Source organism: Equus caballus, chromosome 8 (assembly GCF_041296265.1).
Source record: "Equus caballus isolate H_3958 breed thoroughbred chromosome 8, TB-T2T, whole genome shotgun sequence".
NCBI classification, from domain to species: Eukaryota; Metazoa; Chordata; class Mammalia; order Perissodactyla; family Equidae; genus Equus; species Equus caballus.
In genome coordinates this window covers 30435176-30453370 of record NC_091691.1, presented here as the reverse complement: position 1 = coordinate 30453370, position 18195 = coordinate 30435176, and the positions used below count along the sequence as shown (strand labels likewise).

General features: G+C 48.2%; 1 protein-coding gene and 1 long non-coding RNA gene across 6 annotated transcripts in view; both read left to right on the top strand.

The window, feature by feature from the left end:
* Positions 1 to 7200, top strand: part of STX2 (syntaxin 2) — a 49415-nt gene extending 42215 nt beyond the window's left edge. For 3 of the 5 annotated variants that reach the window (XM_023647344.2, XM_070275542.1, XM_070275543.1), the window contains exons 10-11: positions 1583 to 1708; positions 4990 to 7200. In XM_023647344.2, the coding sequence (XP_023503112.1) occupies positions 1583 to 1663 (81 nt within the window). In that variant the 3' untranslated portion in view covers positions 1664 to 1708; positions 4990 to 7200. The remainder of the gene's footprint in view (positions 1 to 1582; positions 1709 to 4989) is intronic. The other 2 variants (XM_023647346.2, XM_070275544.1) reach the window with 1 other exon arrangement.
* A 1996-nt stretch (positions 7201 to 9196) lies between these two features.
* Positions 9197 to 17746, top strand: LOC111774549 (uncharacterized). The gene is made up of 5 exons (XR_011441403.1): positions 9197 to 9476; positions 14315 to 14433; positions 15404 to 15549; positions 17000 to 17125; positions 17273 to 17746. It is a non-coding gene; the product is annotated as an uncharacterized lncRNA (long non-coding RNA).
* The last annotated feature ends 449 nt before the right edge of the window (positions 17747 to 18195 follow it).

Here is an 18195-nt window from a genome sequence, read left to right as displayed (position 1 = left end):
CACTGGCTGCATGTTTTATGCAGTGAACACTTTATTCTTTATCGAGGTTATTTGCTAAGTCTTTGGAGGACAGACGAGAATTATTTGAGACTGTGGCCCTAAGATGTCATGTAGCGTCCACATTTAAGCTTTGTAAATGGGTTTTAGTATCTTCATCTGAGGCTTTAAGCTTGTTGTGTGTGAGTGAAACTCTTTAAGAAAACAATGAAACTCCAAAGCTAAGTTCTGGTTCAGGGCCTGGGAAATACCGTGTGTCTCATCGTGTGTCCTTGCCCACAGTACTTGGTTTCTTTCTCTGCAGTGCGGAGAAGATTGACTCAAAGCACCAAGCCACTTCTCTCAGTGTGTGTTCCCTCCCTCCTTCCGAAGGTGGTGTTGGGTTTACAGGGCCATTCTTAGAGGCCAGCTGCTCAGTGATGGTCAGGGGCAGGTTTCCAGTGCGATAGCAACAAAGGCCTTGTAGAGAAAGAGTTTCAGAATGTTCACAGAGAGTGAAGAGTCAGGTTGCGTGTGCACGTGGACACTCCCAGATGGGACGCGGGCCCAGGCTTCCTGTCAGCCTGCAGAGCACCTCACTCTGCTTGTTTTTGGCATATCTGATGTGTTAATTATCTTTGAAATGTAAGACATGGCTTCTCACATTATTCTGTTATCACTTTTTGGAATACTGACCCTTAGAGTAGAGGGAGGTGACGGGATACATACGTGTGAAGTGCTCAGTCTAGTTCTGGGCACAAAGACAACTTTCACTTAAAGAGATCTTTAACAAAGCACACTTCCCTGCCTTTTCTCCGTGATCTCAACAGCATGTCCGTCCAACGAAAACTGAGTGACGAGTTCATTGTTTTACAAAGATGAGACAAGGTGTCCTTCCTAACCTCCGAGTGAGCCTGGCTGAGAGGATGGCTGGGATCTGTACGTTTCCCGCTTGGGCCTGGAGGCCTGTTTCCAAAATGATCGCCACCCTTGCGCTTAAATGCCTGACGTCCGAAGCCACACAGCTTGTTTAACTTCTCCCCGTGCTCCTTAGATGCCGCTGCATGGGCTCAGATGTTGGCTCTCCCTCTCCTCGTGTGCTGTTTTTATTCCCAGGGCAGCATGTGTGGCCTCTGCGAGGCCAGATGGCGTCAGTGGCATGACTTACTTTATAGGGTGTGGGGGAGCAGTGAGGGCCTTAACTGCCGACCACAGACCAACCAGGAGACGACGCTGGGGCTCATTAAGACAGGACTGGTGTCTTAGTTCTCTGAGCTGACTGCATAGCTCTCTAGACCTGGAAAAGAGCAGGCGTGTGTCTCAGTCCATCCGGAAATTGTCAAAATAATGTAATCGCACAGCACTGTCACTGATACAACTAATGTTCTGAGAGTTCTCTAACAGTTTATCTACAAATAGTTGGACCTTTTTAAATTAAAAGTCACTTTCTAGGAACTAAAAGTTGTCAAAGAGAATTAATCAGATGTCCTCTAAGTTGGATTTTCAAACCAATTCTGATGGGCCATCTTATTTTGAGTGACTGATAACCTCTACTGCAGCGATATGAAATTAACCATGATGTAATCAGCTTGCTTTTCTTTGACAGAAAAAGTGGATAATTGTGGCTCTGTGTGTGGTTCTGCTTGCTGTAATTGCTCTAATTATTGGTTTATCAGTTGGAAAATGAGGATGTGGATATCGTCAGTGTGCATGCCTCTCTGCCAGCGCGACAGTAAGTAACTAATCAGCTAATCGACTGCTTAACTTTCCCAATTAGCTAACAGCGGCGTTGCCCAATTTTAATACGCTTACCAGTAATGAAAGCCTGCCGGCAGAGGAGCGGCACAGGAATGTCGTCAGCGGCGCGTGTGCCCAACTTGCTGAATTCTAGTCTCTGGCTGTCCTGTTCACTGAGAGTAAACACGAGCTGGGTGGTGGTTCCTTTGTAAACGAAGCCTCCTGCTTACATAGTGTTATAAAGCGGCTCCATTTCCTGACACGACCTGGCTGTGATGGTGTGGCAGGCACGGCTCCTCCGTCTCGTTGTCTTTTGTTTCCGATCCAGGAAGACTCCTTCACGCCTTACAGTGGGCCATTCGTTAAATCCAATAACCACGGCAGTGAAGGTTAATTCTCAGTTACAAAACATTTAATATTTTAAAAAATTTCTCTCTTAGTTTTAACTTTTAGAATAATTGCAACAACTGAAAGCTGCTTCGTGAGGTGTATTTACTCATTTTACTGTGGATTAGAGGAGTGGAACCAAAGCTGTGAAAAACGTTCAATAAAGTTAAAATCTTCCATCTAACTTCATTCCATTTGGCAGCGTCTAGTGTGTTTGCAAATATTTTCTTATTAAAATGAAGACTGTATTTAGTTAGCATGCCTGTTAATCCTTAATTAAAGAGTTCTGCACACGAAAGACATTCAGTTATTTCTTTAAAGTATATTTTATTCACTGTGTGAGTATCACCTTACTCCACACTTCAGAAGATTTTAGTTTTTCCTCTGGTTTTCTTAGGCGTTTGGAGTCATCCTTCTTGCATTAACCCTTAAGTTAGAATGCTGTCTGGTGTATTAAACTTGGACGTACCAGTCATTTCTCTTAAAAAGTTTGTTTGACATAATCATTGCGATTAGCACTGTGAAGTGCCCCAGGGTGTCTAGATTGTAACAGGTGGTCCTTGACGAATTCCTTCTGTATTGATGAAAGCGACTGCCGGCTTGACAGACTCTGGGCCCTTTATTTAAAAACTAAGATGTGATAGTAGAAAGGAATCACTTGTACGTCCGGTTTCACAGCTGCTCTTCGGTCCTCACGAGTTACTTCTCCCTGTGCGCATCTGGTCACGGGCTAATGACAAGGAGCTGTCGCAGTTAACGCTCTAACATCCGTGCAAGACGCACAGCTGCACTTGAAGTTGTTTCAGCGTAAGCGCTGGTGTGATGGGCTTGTTAACGTCCTGCTCTTCAGAGGCAGAAAGAGCGCCTAGCACTCTGTTTTTATTAGGCAGAGAGTTTATGTATCTTTCCTATTAGCTCTGCTTGAAAAAATGGTGTATCTGATTTTTCTTCACTAGTATAATGGTATTTTAAAAATATTTTTATAATTCTTTCTAAAATATGTATTTTCTTAATTTTTCCTAGTGGCCGTAATATGGTTGGTTGAATGTGGTTATACTGAGATGAAATTAATTTCCATTGGACCCAGTGAGAGGAGCTGCTCTCGTGGGTGCTCTTTGGGCGTGCCGCTGGATCAAAGCAGGCTCCTTTCAGTGACCGCCGGGGGAGCAGCGGGCCTGCTTCTGTGCCTTAGGCCTGGCTGGCCATCTATGCTGGCACCTTTAAATACTGAGGAACACAAAACGATCCTCATTAATAAAAACACATCAAAATGCACACCCACAATTATTTTTTTATACGAATGCAGTGGTTGATGTCTTTAATTATACTTAAAAAAATTAATTTATTCTTTCAGCAAAGCCTTCCTAGAGGCCGGCACTGGACTGCGGGCACCTTGAGGAGGTCACCGTCATCCCCACAATCCTGCAGCGTGGGGGGTGCCCTCTCCTCCCTGAGCAGACAGGCTGAGGGAGCAGTGTGCACGTGGTTTGTGTGCAGGCGGTGATAGGGCCATGCTCGAACTCAAACACACTTGACTCCCCGGGGTGGGCTCTGTCCACGAGAGAGAAGGCCAGCACTGGCTTGAGCCATTACGTTAGCAGGATCTCAGATGAGGATGGTTGTTAAACGTGTGGCGTTTAGGGTACAGGGATTCAGAGGAGCACAGCTGGGAGCCAGATGTGGACGAAAGCACTCACAGGGAGTGCCCGCATGCTCTCGAATGCACAACAGCAGCCAGAGTCAGAGCGCGTCCACAGTGGCCCGGTCCTAGGCGATGCAGGTAGAGAGGGTCAGTGGGGCGCACTGGGCCGGCGACACACGGAAGCCAGGTTCTGGAGCCACAGGATGGACACTGGTGGGAAGGAGGGCATCACAGGTCAGAGGAAAGAGGCGTCCCTAGAAGGTTGCTGAGAGAAGTTCTCAGGAAATCAAGAGGAGAGGGCACCAGCATGGCTGGGATGGAGGTCCTCGTTCCCAGGAGACATGCGTCAGATTAACAGGCACCACAAATGGGAAGGAGGCGCGATCCTGAAGGTTCCGAGCAGTGAACTTGGAAGTTGCTGAGGGGCCTGGCTCTGCTGGGCTCCATGAATGACGCAGGGATTAGCGGAGCTCCTGGCGTGCTAGGTTAATGTAGAGCCGTGTAGTTTCAGCAGATGGGCCTTCGTGGATGAAAGTGTGGCGTACACGTGGTAACTGATTTAAAACAACGACTCTCTGCTTTTAAAAAGAGTCATGCAGCACGGTGTGCCTTTTTTCTTTGTGACTTCCTTCCCTCCTTCCTCACGCACATTTCTGGGAGGAGACTAGAATTTCTTAAGCCAAAGGTGGTTTAGCTTTCAACTGTGCAAGGATGCTTGTTAATTTAAAAGAAGAAAAGTTAATGCTGCTTCGCCCTGCTTCTGGGCCGTGGTTGCAGGAAGATTTCTTACACAGGTGCAGCGTGCCTCGGGGTGAAATTGGCATACGTAAGACTTTTTTCTGCATTGGAGAAATAGATTTGTTTAAAGTTTTAAAAAGATGTACAGTGCATCTGAGAAATAGCAGTCTGGAATTTGATGATGATCAGTAGAAAGTGTTCATTTAGAGCCCACACGGTGCCAAGCACACATTCCCTCTTCCCTCCGAGAGCAGAGAGTTGTTTTAACAACACGTTTTAATGTCTTAAATTCACTTAATTTAATATGCACACGTCTGTAACTTAGTGCTTGGCCTGTGGGACTTTCCTTCCCAACCTCCCTCTTCCGTGATCTGTAGGGGTTCTTTCTTGATAATGGACTTGTGTTTTAAACTATCTCAAATTTCAGGAGAATTTTGTTAGGAAATGACATTAGCAATTTCTTTCATTGATATCTTGCAAATTAATTAATGTTTTTCTTTATCTTGCAGAAAATGACGTTCATTATTCTTTGTGTACTTATTTTGCTTGTGATCCTTGGAATTATCCTAGCAACAACACTGTCATAGCAGCATAGCCCAGGAGCCATTTGTCCTTGGAGTCAGACCACATCCGCAGCAAATGAGCATCCTCCCATTTCATGAAAGAATCCCAGACATTGTGACACGTGGCACTGAGTGCTGATCTTTTACTAGTGAATTCAAGGAGGAAACACAACAGAATGTATTGTTCAGTGAAAAAACCATAAGCACAATTGGATGTGATGAGTTAACCCAAACATCCTTGGACTCTGAAGAACACACCACATTTAACAATGTGAAGCCCGTTTCAATGGCCTTAAAATAAGGAATTATTGAAAATTTCAATTTTTTTTTGTATTTCAGTGTTAAGAATATATGTGAAGTTTAATTAGGAATATATTATGTTATAAAGCTATTAGATTTCAGATCTAATACTTTCTTCTCTCCCCTTCTCCCTGCTAACATACACTAATTAAGAGACGTTTTATACAATGTTTAATTCCTGTTTGTTTATTGTTTGCAAAAATAATTTTTATTATCACAGCTGTTTTGTAAGCTATCTATAATTTTAAATGTTTATAAATTGTTTAATATATTAACATCTTAATTTACTCCACTTTTATATATTAAATATTGCCTTTTTAAAAGAAACCGGAAGCTTCATGATATTAGAGCGGTCTTTGCACAGTTGTTTACATAATTTGCCCTTGGCATAGAAAACAGTGGCTGCAAAGCACCCCAAAAAGCCTTTCAAGTGCCTTCTGTTAATATTGATTTATACGGTTTAAATGTGCCTGATTCTTCCAGGAAAATCTCAATTATTGCACTCAGCTCCATTTCTACCTGTTCCATTACCCAAGATAATAAATTAGTTACTGCGTTGTAAAGACAGTGGTCTCTTCTTTGTTCGTTAAAATAAGGTTGTGTTTCTCTGTTTACATTAATGAAGTCTGAATTTAAAATGGTGATAAAACCAAGATTTAGTACTTTCTAAACTCAAGGAAATTATTTCTAGACATGAGGTAATTCTTTTAAATTTAAACTGTTGTACAGATCCCTTAAATGTTCTTGTTAAGTACCTACTATTCTGCTGAACTTTAAAAGTTAATTCCCACATTTACAGGAATCTATGATATTTAAACATTTTTTATTGCTCATTAATGTTTCTGAGTATAATATATATGCCTTATTTTTAGACTTGTAAAATGTATGAAATCTCACTAGTGCACGGACATCTGTGAAGTTAGCAGTGAGTTGGAATTTTAAATGACTATGTGAAGGATACGCAAAATATGTTAACTCTTGTTACTTTTGTATGTGATTGTATAAGCATGTGACTGTATTATAACATTGTTCACTTTGAAAACTAATATAGATATGCTTGATTCTGAACAATAAGTGTGACTTGTATTGAACAGTTTAGAGACTGTGTTCCTTATTTAACACAATTATGAATTCTTCCACTCGTTCATAATTTGTACATCTCACTGCTTAGCTTAGATTCAAGTCTGTGTTTATGCATTTATGTACCTGCTGATCATCACTGTGTACTCAGAATTACTGTAGGAGTATTCTGACTCTAACATGGACTTTTTAAAATCTTTCAATAACCTGCCAGTGGGATATGCTCACTGATCTGTGCTTAAGTTGAAGATATAACTTGTCTTGAAGGATATTTAAATATTTAGAGATCATGCTTGTGTTACTATGACGTTGTCTGTGATGGTGTCCACGTGTGGAGGAGCCGTGTGCTGGTGACAGCCAGCTTCGTCTGTCCTGCCTTCTCTTCAGGTGCAGCCTTACTGGTCCTCACCTTCATGACCGTCCTGACTGTATATTTTCAAGTCAGCCTTGCTGGATTTGGAGTCTTACTGACTTTGTGTTTTTGTAGTTGAAGTTATGGAAATGCTTTTTGATTTGTATTTAGATATTGAAGTCATTCATCAGATAGCACATTTGTATGTCTGAGCCTCATGTACCTATTTGAAGTCATATTTTTAAAAATATATTTACAGGTTTATTTGTGACTTTTTATCATTTCTTCAAATATTTCATGTTTACATTAAAAAAATTCCCAGAGAACCAAAAAAATTTTACTTTCTGCCTTGTCATTTCTGGAAAGATTTTGGGGGAGATATTTTATTGCATATCCATTAATAAATTGTTCCACTAAGAAAATTACTCTTTACTTGTGGCCATTATTATGTATAATATAGTGTGAGTTAACAATTTTAGGCATTTTTGATAAATTTTTTAATTATTTGTTATTACAAGCTTCTGTGGTTCGTGTCTCAAATGTCAGCAGCGCGTTAAGGAAGCCCCCTGAATTCTTTTTTTTTTAATTATGTGTTCCTTGCCTTTTTTTTTTTTTTTAAAGATTGGCACCTGAGCTCTGTTGCCAATCTTCTTCTCCCCCAGTTCTTCTCCGCAAAGCCCCCATGGATATAGTTGTATATTCTACTTCTGGGTCCTTCTAGTTGTGGCATGTGGGATGTTTCTCAGCATGGCCTGATGAGCAGTGCCATGTCTGCGCGCAGGACCCGAATCTGCCAAACCCTGGGCCGCCAAAGCGGAGCTTGTGAACCTAACCACTGGGCCATGGGGTCAACCCCCACCACCTGAATTCTTGCTATTAACAACAAATGCTAAGTCAAGGAGTTGGGGCTGTATCTCAAAGTCACTGGCTTTGAATGCTTGTCAATTTGACAGATTCTCATTAACATTTATTGATGGGGGGGTCCTTCTCGCCATGTTCTGAATTAATTCTTCTCCATACTTTTCTTAATCCTCTTTCAGAGTTTTTCTTATGAGTGGAATTTCCTTAATCCATAACCCTTACTGAATTCTAACCATGTTAAAAAGTGATGTTCAAGTACCAGAATTTTAATAAAAAGAAAGGAAAATAAGATGGTCCTGGAGAAAATGTTAATGGAGATAGATTCCCATACATTAGTGGGTTTATTTTTGGAGGAAGATTAGCCCTGAGCTAACTGCTGCCAATCCTCCTCTTTTTGCTGAGGAAGACTGGCCCTGAGCTAACATCCATGCCCATCTTCCTCCACTTTATATGTGGGACGCCTGCCATGGCCTGGCTTGCCAAGTGGTGCCATGTCCCTACCCAGGATCTGAACTGGCAAACCCCGGGCTGCTGAAGCAGAACGTGCGCACTTAACTGCTGAGCCACCGGGCCAGCTCCCCTACATTAGTTTTAATTCCGTTTCTTCCACAGTGAATTTCCTTTCAAATTGCAATCTTGATACACGCATTCAGTAATTTAGTTCCTTTGTTTATACTTTTTAAAGAAAACAAAGTTGATCACCTAAATGCCTTGTATTGGTTGGAAACCTTGGGAGGTTCCCAGGTGAAACGTGAAACTGGCCCCAGCACCAGAGGGCAGGAGAGACCCTGGAGCGAGGTCGCCCACCCGAGATGGGGAGGTGGCAGGTTTAGCCAGCAAGTGAACTCACAGCCCAGCTTGTCTTGTGCGGCCGGCGACAGGGAGCGCTCCACCCTGCCCGCCAGAACCTTGAAGTTAGAGGCCTTCACGGGGTCAGTCGCTGCACCGCCCAGATGGTCTCAGCACCACAGCCCTCGGGCGCGTCCCTGATCACGCCTCCATCGTGGGGCCGTGGGTGGTCAGAGGGTACCTGCCAAGGACCAGGACGGGCTAGGTGAGCAGCCTGATTGCCTGGACCAGCTCAAAGGTCAACCAGAGGTCACGTCCTCTCCATGACCTCCAAATTTTTATTAACTTCAATAAACCTAAACTCACGTCCTTCCACAAATTTAAAAATGGGTTAAGTTGGGGTGGCATTCAAACTAGACAGTCCGCGTGAGAACCAGGGAAGAGTGGCTGGACTCGGGGGAGGCTGGGTGTGGGGCTCCCCTGCTGAGCAGTCAGGGCGAAGAGCCGGGGGTCAGGGTGGGCCCTGGGCAGCCCCGCCGTCCCGCCGCCCGGCCCGCGTGCTCCACTAGTATGAACGGGCGGGCCACCGGGAGGGCGCGGAGGCCTGTCCCCCTCGGTCGCTGTGTCAGTGGACGCGACACAAGGCTTTTCTCTGCCTCTGCGAAGGGGAGCCCCGTGAAGGGCGACCGGAGGGACGCGCCGCTCCCGGACAGGTGGACGCGGGCCTCGGGGGCGTTCGGGCGCGGTGCTCGCGTTCAGAGTGCGCGCGGAAGGGACGGACGTGGCACAGCACTCACACGCAGCAAAGAGCCTCCGCGCACGTCTGAGGCCAACGTCGTGACCGTCAGGAAGAGCAGGGAGGCGGCACACTGTGTTATCACAGGGACCAGGAGGACACGGCGGGGGACAGCGCGGCGCGGCCACCCCTCGGTTGGCTTTCCGACTGTCGCGTGAACAGGACGCTAACTCCCGGACCACGGAGGGGCCCACGCCTCGGCTTCCCGAGTGGGAGAGGCCCGGGAAAGGCGGCGGGGCCGGGAGAGGTCAGGAGGTCAGCCTGCGCCCTGCGCCCTCGGCCCCCTCTGCGGGAAGGGGGTGGGGATGGGCCTCCCGGAGAGCCTTCCAGAAGCCCGGGCGGCGCTTGCGGTTGCTTCGCGTCGCTGCGTCCCCCGCCCAGTGCCCCGTGCAGGCTCTCCTGGAGGGCGCGCCACGAGGCGAAGGCCAGCGCGCGGACGAGGTTGCTGCCAGCGTGTCCCTGAGGTCCTCGTGTCCTCGGGGGGGCGGCCCTGCGAGCTGCGTCGTGGAAGGGTGGGCGCGGGAGGAGCCAGAGTGACCGATGCCAGCGTTCTGCAGGCTCGCGACGAGGCAGGCACGGGGCGGCGGCGCAGGTGCCACTCCGCGCGCGGACGGAGCAGGGAGCGGCCCCAAGAGGGGGGCATGGGCGTGGGCGGGGCTTCCGCGCGGGGAGGCGGGGAGTGGGCGGGGCTTCTGCGAGGGGAGGCGGGGCGTGGGCGTGGCCTCCGCGAGGGGAGGCGGGGGAGTGGGCGGGGCTTCCGCGTGGGGAGGCGGGGCGTGGGCGGGGCTTCCGCGCGGGGGCGGGGAGTGGGCGTGGCTTCCGCGCGGGGGGGTGCGGGGGGAGTGGGCGGGGCTTCTGCGAGGGGAGGCGGGGCGTGGGCGGCGCGTGGGCGGCGGGGGCAGGCTGGGGTGATCGGAGCCAGGCCGGGAGCGTGCCAAGAGGGGAGACACCTCCGGGGTTCAGAGTGCGGGGGACAGACAGAGCGGGCTCTCGAGACCTCGGGGGACCGTGACAGCCTGCGGCACAAGGACGAGTGGTGAGAGGAGCGTATTGCCTGCATGCCTTTGTCTTTTTAAAGTGCTTTTTGAGGATAATTTACTGTGAATTCGTCCATCATAACTGTAATTCCCTGATTTTCAGTAAACTTAGAGACTTGCGTAACCATCACAACCCCCTAGTTTCAGAACATTTCCATCACCCGGCAGAGTCCTCCCAAGTCCACCTCCTGCTAATCCCTGCTCCCGCCGCAGCCTAGTGGACACTGATAATGCTTTCTCTTTATGAATTTGTCTTTTCTGGACTTTTCGTACAGTCATGTGTTGCTTACTGACGGGGACACGTTCTGGGAAACGTGTCATTAGGCGAGTTCGTGGTTGTGCAAACAACCTAGCGTGTGCTTACACAAACCTAGATGGGATAGCCTCCTGCACACCTAGGCTGTAGGGTACTAATCTTACGGGACCACCGTTGTGTGTGTGGTCTGTCATTGACCAAAATGTGGTTACCTGGCACTTGACTGCACGTGGAATCATATTATACGTGGTCTACATCTGGCTTCTTTCACCTAGCGTAGTGTTAGTGAGGCCCATCTGTTTTGTAGCACAAATCAGTAGTTTGTTCCCTTTTTATTGCTTTGTATTGTATTCCACACTTCGTTTATCCGCTCACCAGTTCACAGACATTTGAATGGGTTCCAGTTTTAGGGATTACGAATAAAGCTGCTCTGAGCGTGTGTGTACGTGTGTTTCTGTGGACAGATGTTTCCATTTCTCTTGGGGAGATTCCCAGGAGTAGAATTGCTGGGTCCTATGTAAGTTTATGTTTATCTTTGTAAGAAGCTGGGAAACTGCTTGCCAAATGCCATGCCATTTTACATTCCCCCCAGCAGCCAATGAGGATTCCAGGTTCCCCCGTCCTCGCTCACACTCGGTGTGTGTGTCTCTGTGTGTTACAGCTCTGCTCACGGGGGCGCATCCTGGCTCCCTGTGGATTTAATTTGTGTTTCCCTAATGTTGAATGAAGAGGAACATTTTCATGTGCTTATTAGCCGTTCGTACACCTTTTTTAGAAATACATCCACTCAAATCTTTTGCACATTTCAAAATTGGGCTGTCTGCTTATTTTTGAATTGTAAGAGTGCTTTGTATAATCCGGATGAAATTATCGTTTTACACAATCTTCTGTCTTTTAAAGATGTTACGAGAAGAAAAGAGAAAGATATATTTACAGGGCCTTTTATGTCAACACATACTTGCCATCTCTGGCGCCCCTCATTGCCTCCTTCAGACTGGAGTGACTGGAGTCATTTTCTTTCCGTTCAAAGCTCTTTCTTTAGTGTTCCTTGTAAGACAGGTCTGCGAGCAGCCCATTCTCTCGGTCTTTATCTGAGAATGCTCAATTTCGCCTTCAGTTTTGAAGGAAAGTTTTGCTGGATGTTGAACTCTTGGTTTATAGTCCTTTCTTTCTTTCAGCCCTCGAATATGCCATTCCGCTGCTTTCTGTCCTCCGTCGTTGCATTGTTCGGCTGTTAATGGTATTGATGCTCCCGGCATGAGATGAGTCATTTTTCTCTTGCTGCTTTCAAGATTTTCTCTTTGTCTCTGCAGAGTTTGACTGCGATGTTGAAGCCACGTACCTGAGGGCTACTGTATGTATTCAATAACAGCATGGTTACCCTTCAGCCTTGTTCCCAGGAAAGACAGAGAGAAAGAAGTTAATCCACGCATCATTATAAGTTTGTTAATTTGCTGTTTGGTTTAACCGGAGAGGTGGCTCAAGGGTCACAAGGATATATGAGCTTGTTTTGCAGAAGAAAAAAATGCCTTCAAGGAAATGATGATCCCCAGATAACCAGCCCCCGGCTGCCACTGACCACCCAGGAGCCTCGTTGCCCAAGGGCTTATCTGGAGTGAAAGAAACACAGATTTCCCCTTTGTCCAAAACTCCTCCTCCCAAGGCCCTCAGCTCTAGAAAGACCCCCTGCTTTCTTCTTTTGTGAAGGTGGATTTGAGAAAACTTCTCTTCCCACCTTCTCATTTTGGCCAATTGGAATAAACCTTTTTCTACCTCCAAGCAGGGTGTCTCAGTGGTCCCCTTACTGTGCATCAGGCACATAATCTGAGATTAAGAGGTTTGACATCAATGTGTCTAGGTATGGATCTCTGTATATTTTGTTTTTCATCAAATTTGGGAAGTTTTTGGCCATTATTTCTTCAAACATTTTTCTTCTGGCCTTTTCTCTTCTCTCCTTCTGGAACTCTTCTTATATATATGTTGGGGTCCTTGGTGTTGTCCGTGTCTCTGAGGTTCTGTTCATCGTTCTTCAATATTTTTTCTTTCTGTTCTTCGTATTGGATGATTTCTATGGCTCTAACTTCAGGTACACTGATTTTTTCCTGTACCCTCTGGAATCTACTGTGGAACCTTCTAGTAAATTTTTTCCTCTCACTTATCCTACTTTTCAACTCTGGAATTTTCATTTGGATCTTTTTTTTTAAATATAATTTCTGTCTACTTGAGAGTGTGTATTTGTCCATTCATTATTGTCATACTTTTAGTTCTTTCAGTGTGGTTTCCTTTAGTTCTTTTATCGTATTTATAATAACTGCTTTGAAGTCTGTCTGCTCCACTGAAAATCTGAGTACACTGAGAGTTTCTCTTGCTGGGTATGCATCCTACTTTAATGTTTCTTTATATATCTCATAATTTTTTGTTTAAAAGTTTTAGGCGACATATTGTCTCTGCATTATCTGTTATCTAACTGTTATGACCATGGTATATAGCCCTGCATCCTGGCCCCCCACCCGGCGGTTGTTGCTGCTGTGTTTCTGGCTGTCCTTCTCTATGGATTCTTTGCGTAGTCACTTGTCTGAGCTAAATCTCTGTGGCGTGCGGCTGCTGAAATCCCTGGTCAGTTCCTCTCTTTCCTCCTTGTTTTTTTCTTTTTTTTTTGTAAAGATTTTATTTTTTTCCTTTTTCTCCCCAAAGCCCCCTGGTACATAGTTGTATATTCTTAGTTGTGGGTCCTTCTAGTTGTGGCATGTGGAACGCTGCCTCAGCGTGGTTTGATGAGCAGTGCCATGTCAGCGCCCAGGATTCGAACCAATGAAACACTGGGCCGCCTGCAGCGGAGCGGGCAAACTTAACCACTCGGCCACTAGGCCAGCCCCTTTCCTCTTTGTTTTTATTTTACGCCTACGTGTCTGAGGTCATCCCTTTGTCTGCAGAGGTCACTGGTCAGCCAGCAATTTGACAAGGGTGGTGCTCATCACCTGGACCCAGGAGGGCTTCCGTTCTCTGCCGCTGCGTCTGTATGAGAGGACCAGTGTGCTCAGGTTTAGGGTCTTCTCAAATCACCCTCGGCTTTTACCTTCTTCTGGACCCTCCAGTAGGTACCGGGTGGGGCGGGGTGCCATGTTAGCATGTGCTTGCTGGTCTCTGCCTGTCCCACCCCATCCGTCCTCTGTGCTCCTCCTGCCCCGCATCCCGGAGGCCGACCCCGGGCCACTTCACCTGCTCTTGCTCTCTGATTTCTGACCAGCTGACTGACGGGGAGCACTAATGGGGGAAGTTTGGGGGTTTCCTCCGTGCTCCCACCTCGCCTCACAACCCCCTGTCTCTTAGCAGCTGTCTTAGTCCTTTCCAGCTGTTAGAGCAAAATACCGCAGACCAGGGGGCTTGAAACAGCAGACGTTTCTTTCTCTTGGTTCAGAGGCCGGAAGCCTGCGATCAGGGCACCGGCGCGGTCGGGTGTGGCAGAGTCTCGCTGTGTCCACACCTGGAGGAGGGGGCGGGAGCTCTGAGGTCTGTATGGAAGGGCGCTGATCCCATCATGAAGCTCCATCCTCACGACCTGAGTGCCTCCCTAAGGCCTCCCCTCCTAAGACCCTCTGGCAGGCATTAGGATTTCGAGACATGAACTTGGGGGACGCAAACGTTCAAGCTGTAGCAGCAGCTTTGTCATTTCCCTATTGCGGGTCCACCCATGAAGGGACTCCGCTCCCCTGGGCTCTGAAGTTCTCTTTATTCTCTTGCTGGTCTCTTGGCCCCTCAACAGCTGTCGCGCGTGTTTTCCCTGCCCTGATCTCTGACAGGAGCCCTTTCGGGACAGTCTCTTCATTTAACCGTCTACTCCAAATTCTGTTTCTTGCCGGGACCCTCACTAGGACAGAGAGGCGTCAGGATGGGGCGCAGGGTCTGGCCCAGGTATCAGGTGAGTGTGAGGCCCTGGGCCACCAGGTGAACGGGGGCCGGCGTGTGTGCTTGGTGTTGAATAATCAAGACTTGCGCTCCGTCCGTGATGGGTGTGAGGGGCCTGTAGACACGGGAGTCGAGGAATGAGGTTGGCCTTTGGAAACGGGAGACTAGAGCTCAGGAGAGAGGGGCCGAGGACCTAAAATTCTGGAGGCGTCAGCGCATGGATGGTGCTTTAACTGAAGCCTGGGTGAGCTGGCACGGGCAGAGAGGGTAGGGAAGTGGCCCGAGGACGAGGACGAGGCTGTTCCAGCATGGGGAGTCTGGGGGAGGGGGAGGTTCAGCCAGGGGCCCGAGGGGCAGTGACCGTGGGAGAACGGAGAGCAGGATGTCCACAGACCCGGGAAAAGAAGAGTTTCGAGGAGGAGGGAGCGGCCACCTCTGGCAGGTGCCGCTGGCAAGGAGGGGCACGGGGGCCGCTGCGTTTGGTGGCGTGGACCTCACTGCTGTCGTGGGTTCAGCAGGGAGTGGGAGGTGAGGACGTGGCCCTTTGAGGGGTTTTCCTCGTAGAGAGCAGGGCAGTTGGGTGCTAGATGGAGGGGTATGTGGATCACGGAGTTTTTTTTTTTTTTTTTAATGGGAAACATACGTACTGAAGAGCAAAGAAGTAGCAAGAGAGAGCTAGAGGGTTAATTGTAGGAACCAAGACATTGACCTTTAGGTGGGGGACCCGGGGCAGAAGCAGAGGGCGCGGCAGTTCAGAGGCTGGAAGGGACAGAGGGTGGAGCACAGCCAGGGGCACGGGACCCGGTGGGGGCGGGGATGTGCGGAAGGAGCAGCTTCTACACTCGTTTACCCCTCTCCCAGGGGGCTGGGCCCAGACCAACTTCCGCTCATGTTCACAGAACAGATGGAGGCCGTCAGGTATGAGCTCACCTCTCCCTGCCCGAGTCCTTCACCACCTCCCCTCCGCTTTCCTCCCACACAAGCTCCTGAAAAGATGAGGCCATGCTGGGGTCAGTGCCTGGAGAGCTGTGGCAGGTGACGCAAACGAGTGACAGCCTGGGGAACATCCTCGCATAGAATCACGTGATTTCCACATTACGTGTGCAAGAACCAGCCTCGCTTCCAAAAGGTAGGCTGTCCTCTGTTTTCTTGAAACATGCAGCCTTCTCAGATTGTGTATCATTCCTCCACGTTTGACAGCAACACATTTTAAGAATGTAGGAGGCCCATCTATATGACAGGATGACGGTTGTGGTGGGTTAGTCAAAGGAAAATATTGGCTAAAGAGAATAATCAAAAATGATGCATGGGGACTGTAGATAGCTTAAAGCATATGAATGGTTGTTAACTTCCCAAGCCTTTAAGGAGTGTCAAGGCCTTCTCTCTGAATGTGGGTCTGTTTGCAGCCTCCACAGCCTCTTCTGCTCACCCTGCACCTGTGATCTGCCACTGTCCTTTCCAGTAACACCGTGTGGGCCTAAAGGTGTCGGGAAGCAGCCGGGTGGAGAATCTTAGATTTCAGCTGATGGTGTTCACTGTTCTTTACTTCTGTCACACACACACCAGTGATCTTGTTAGTAGCCCAACACTTGCACATTCCAGATTGTGGTGTTCAGGAGGAAAGCCCCGAGACCAGGTCACAATGCCTCTGCCACTTACTGGCTGGTGGTTGTGGATAAGTTCAAACCTCATGGTCCAGTTCCCTCCATGAAAATGTGGGAATCAGGAACTGAGTGCCACGTCCCCCAGCTGTTAGTCATGGGGGCTCACAGCAGGTGATCTCAGCAAGGCCCTTGAAATGCTCTAACTGAGCTGCTAGGATGAGGAGGGATGTTAGTAATACAATTAGGACTAGTGCATCATTTAGGATGCTCTCAGCTGCAGCAATGGAAAACCCAGTTGAAATGGCTTAAACAACATGAAAAATTCAGTATTCCACAGAACAAGAAACTTGGAGATAGGACAGTGCCAGATTTACTTAATTCTCTGAGTCCATATCTCAGCTAGTTCTCCTCATGATCACAAGATGGCTGCCAGGGATCCATGCATGGACCGACACAAAATCTCTACAGAATGGAAGAGAGCAGGATAAGATTTTTCCTTGTGTGCTTTTAAATAACTGTTGCACTCTCCCTAGTCCTGCCCCCAGTCGACTCTCCTTAATATCTCAATGGCAGAATTGGAATGCAGGCCCGTTCCTAAGCCGATAACCAATGGGAGAAGTGAAGTGGCCACGATTGGCTTTGATCAAGAAGCCTGGGCCCAGGGGGCTGGCTGCCAGCCCCTGTAGAAATTCTGTTCTGACGAGAGTGAGATGCACAGGGGCCGGCAGGAGGGGCTGCCAGCATTAGGCACGATGGGTGACTGGAGACAATCGAAATGAAAGTGTACACAAGAGACAGAGTGGGACCCCCTGAATGGATGCCAGATGTGACCGTGAATAGGACCCTAACAGCACATCCTCCTTGATGTGTGTTGTTTTGTCAGTGTTAAAATTTTAAAAATAATTTGTCTCCAACATTTGAAAATTGGTAGCTTTTCGCATAGCCAGATTTCTGTGTTTCTTCCCCCACTTGAAGCTCTGGCTGCACTGGACCACCATGAGAGCTGAGAAGTAGCCGCCCCCTTGGAGGAGGTTTGTCCTTTCCAGTTGGGCACAGTCTCCACCACTCCCTATTGTACGTCACCTCACCTGCTTTACTCAGGTATGTGTCCTGCTCAGCCCCTGTAGGATCTGGATTTTGCAAATCCTGGAATTGGCCTTGGCCTTCTGTGGGGAAGGTATGGTTAGTGGGGTGGATAGGTCCATTTGGTTACTGCTCTTTGCTTCCCAGTGTGCCACCATTTTGTAGGGGCCAGTTAATCAACTCCCAGTGGAAGTGCCCTTGACCACTGATAATCCAGGCCCCCAAACCCAGACCTGGAATAACTCCCAGTGGTGTCATTCTTCCCACAACGAAGAGGATGTTTTTACGCTATTGAACTGGAAGGTGATGAGTGTAATTGTGAAGATTTGGACTTCGGAGCCAAGCTGTCTGTGTTTGAATGCAGACTCTGCCTGTCACTCACTATGTGGTCTCGGGCAAGTCATTAACACCCTGCACCTCAACGTTCTCGTCTGTTAAATGGGATGGTCAGAGGATTAAGTGAGTAATAGATGTACAGTGTGCAGATGTGCACCTGACACACAGTGAGCGTGCGTGCTCATTATTATGATGTGGCTTTGCTCTGATTTTTGAACATTCTCGTCTGGAATAGGATTTTGGCTTTACCTTTGCATGTAACTGAACATCATATTAAAGTGACTTTCCCCAGACTGAAAAAAACCTTCCTTCCAATGATGAATTCCTGGAAGTGATTCTCCATACCTAGGAAAAAATTACTGAGTGCTTAAAAATAACAGTGAACGCCTGGTTCTAGGGATCATCTTGTCAGGAATGGGCGTCCTGTGGCCGCTGCGCCGTGCTGCCCACAACCCCCGCTCAGCGGTCCAGGCTGGTGGGCGGGAGTCCTCCGCGGAAGTGCGTCACTGTCAGGATCTGGCTTTGGCCCCTGGGGTAGCAGTGGGCACCTCTCTCCTTCTGCAGTGGACTGTCTGACTCTCAGGGGTGGGCCCCTCTGCTGTCCTCGGGCTGCATCCAGGACCTAGGGAAGGAGTCCTGACAGCAGACGGAAGGCACGGAGCGCGTGGCCACCCAGGGCAGACAGTCCCAGGCACTTGCCGCTGAGCCCAGCCTCTGCCCCGGGATGGTGAGCCTGGAGGTGCGAACCGGGA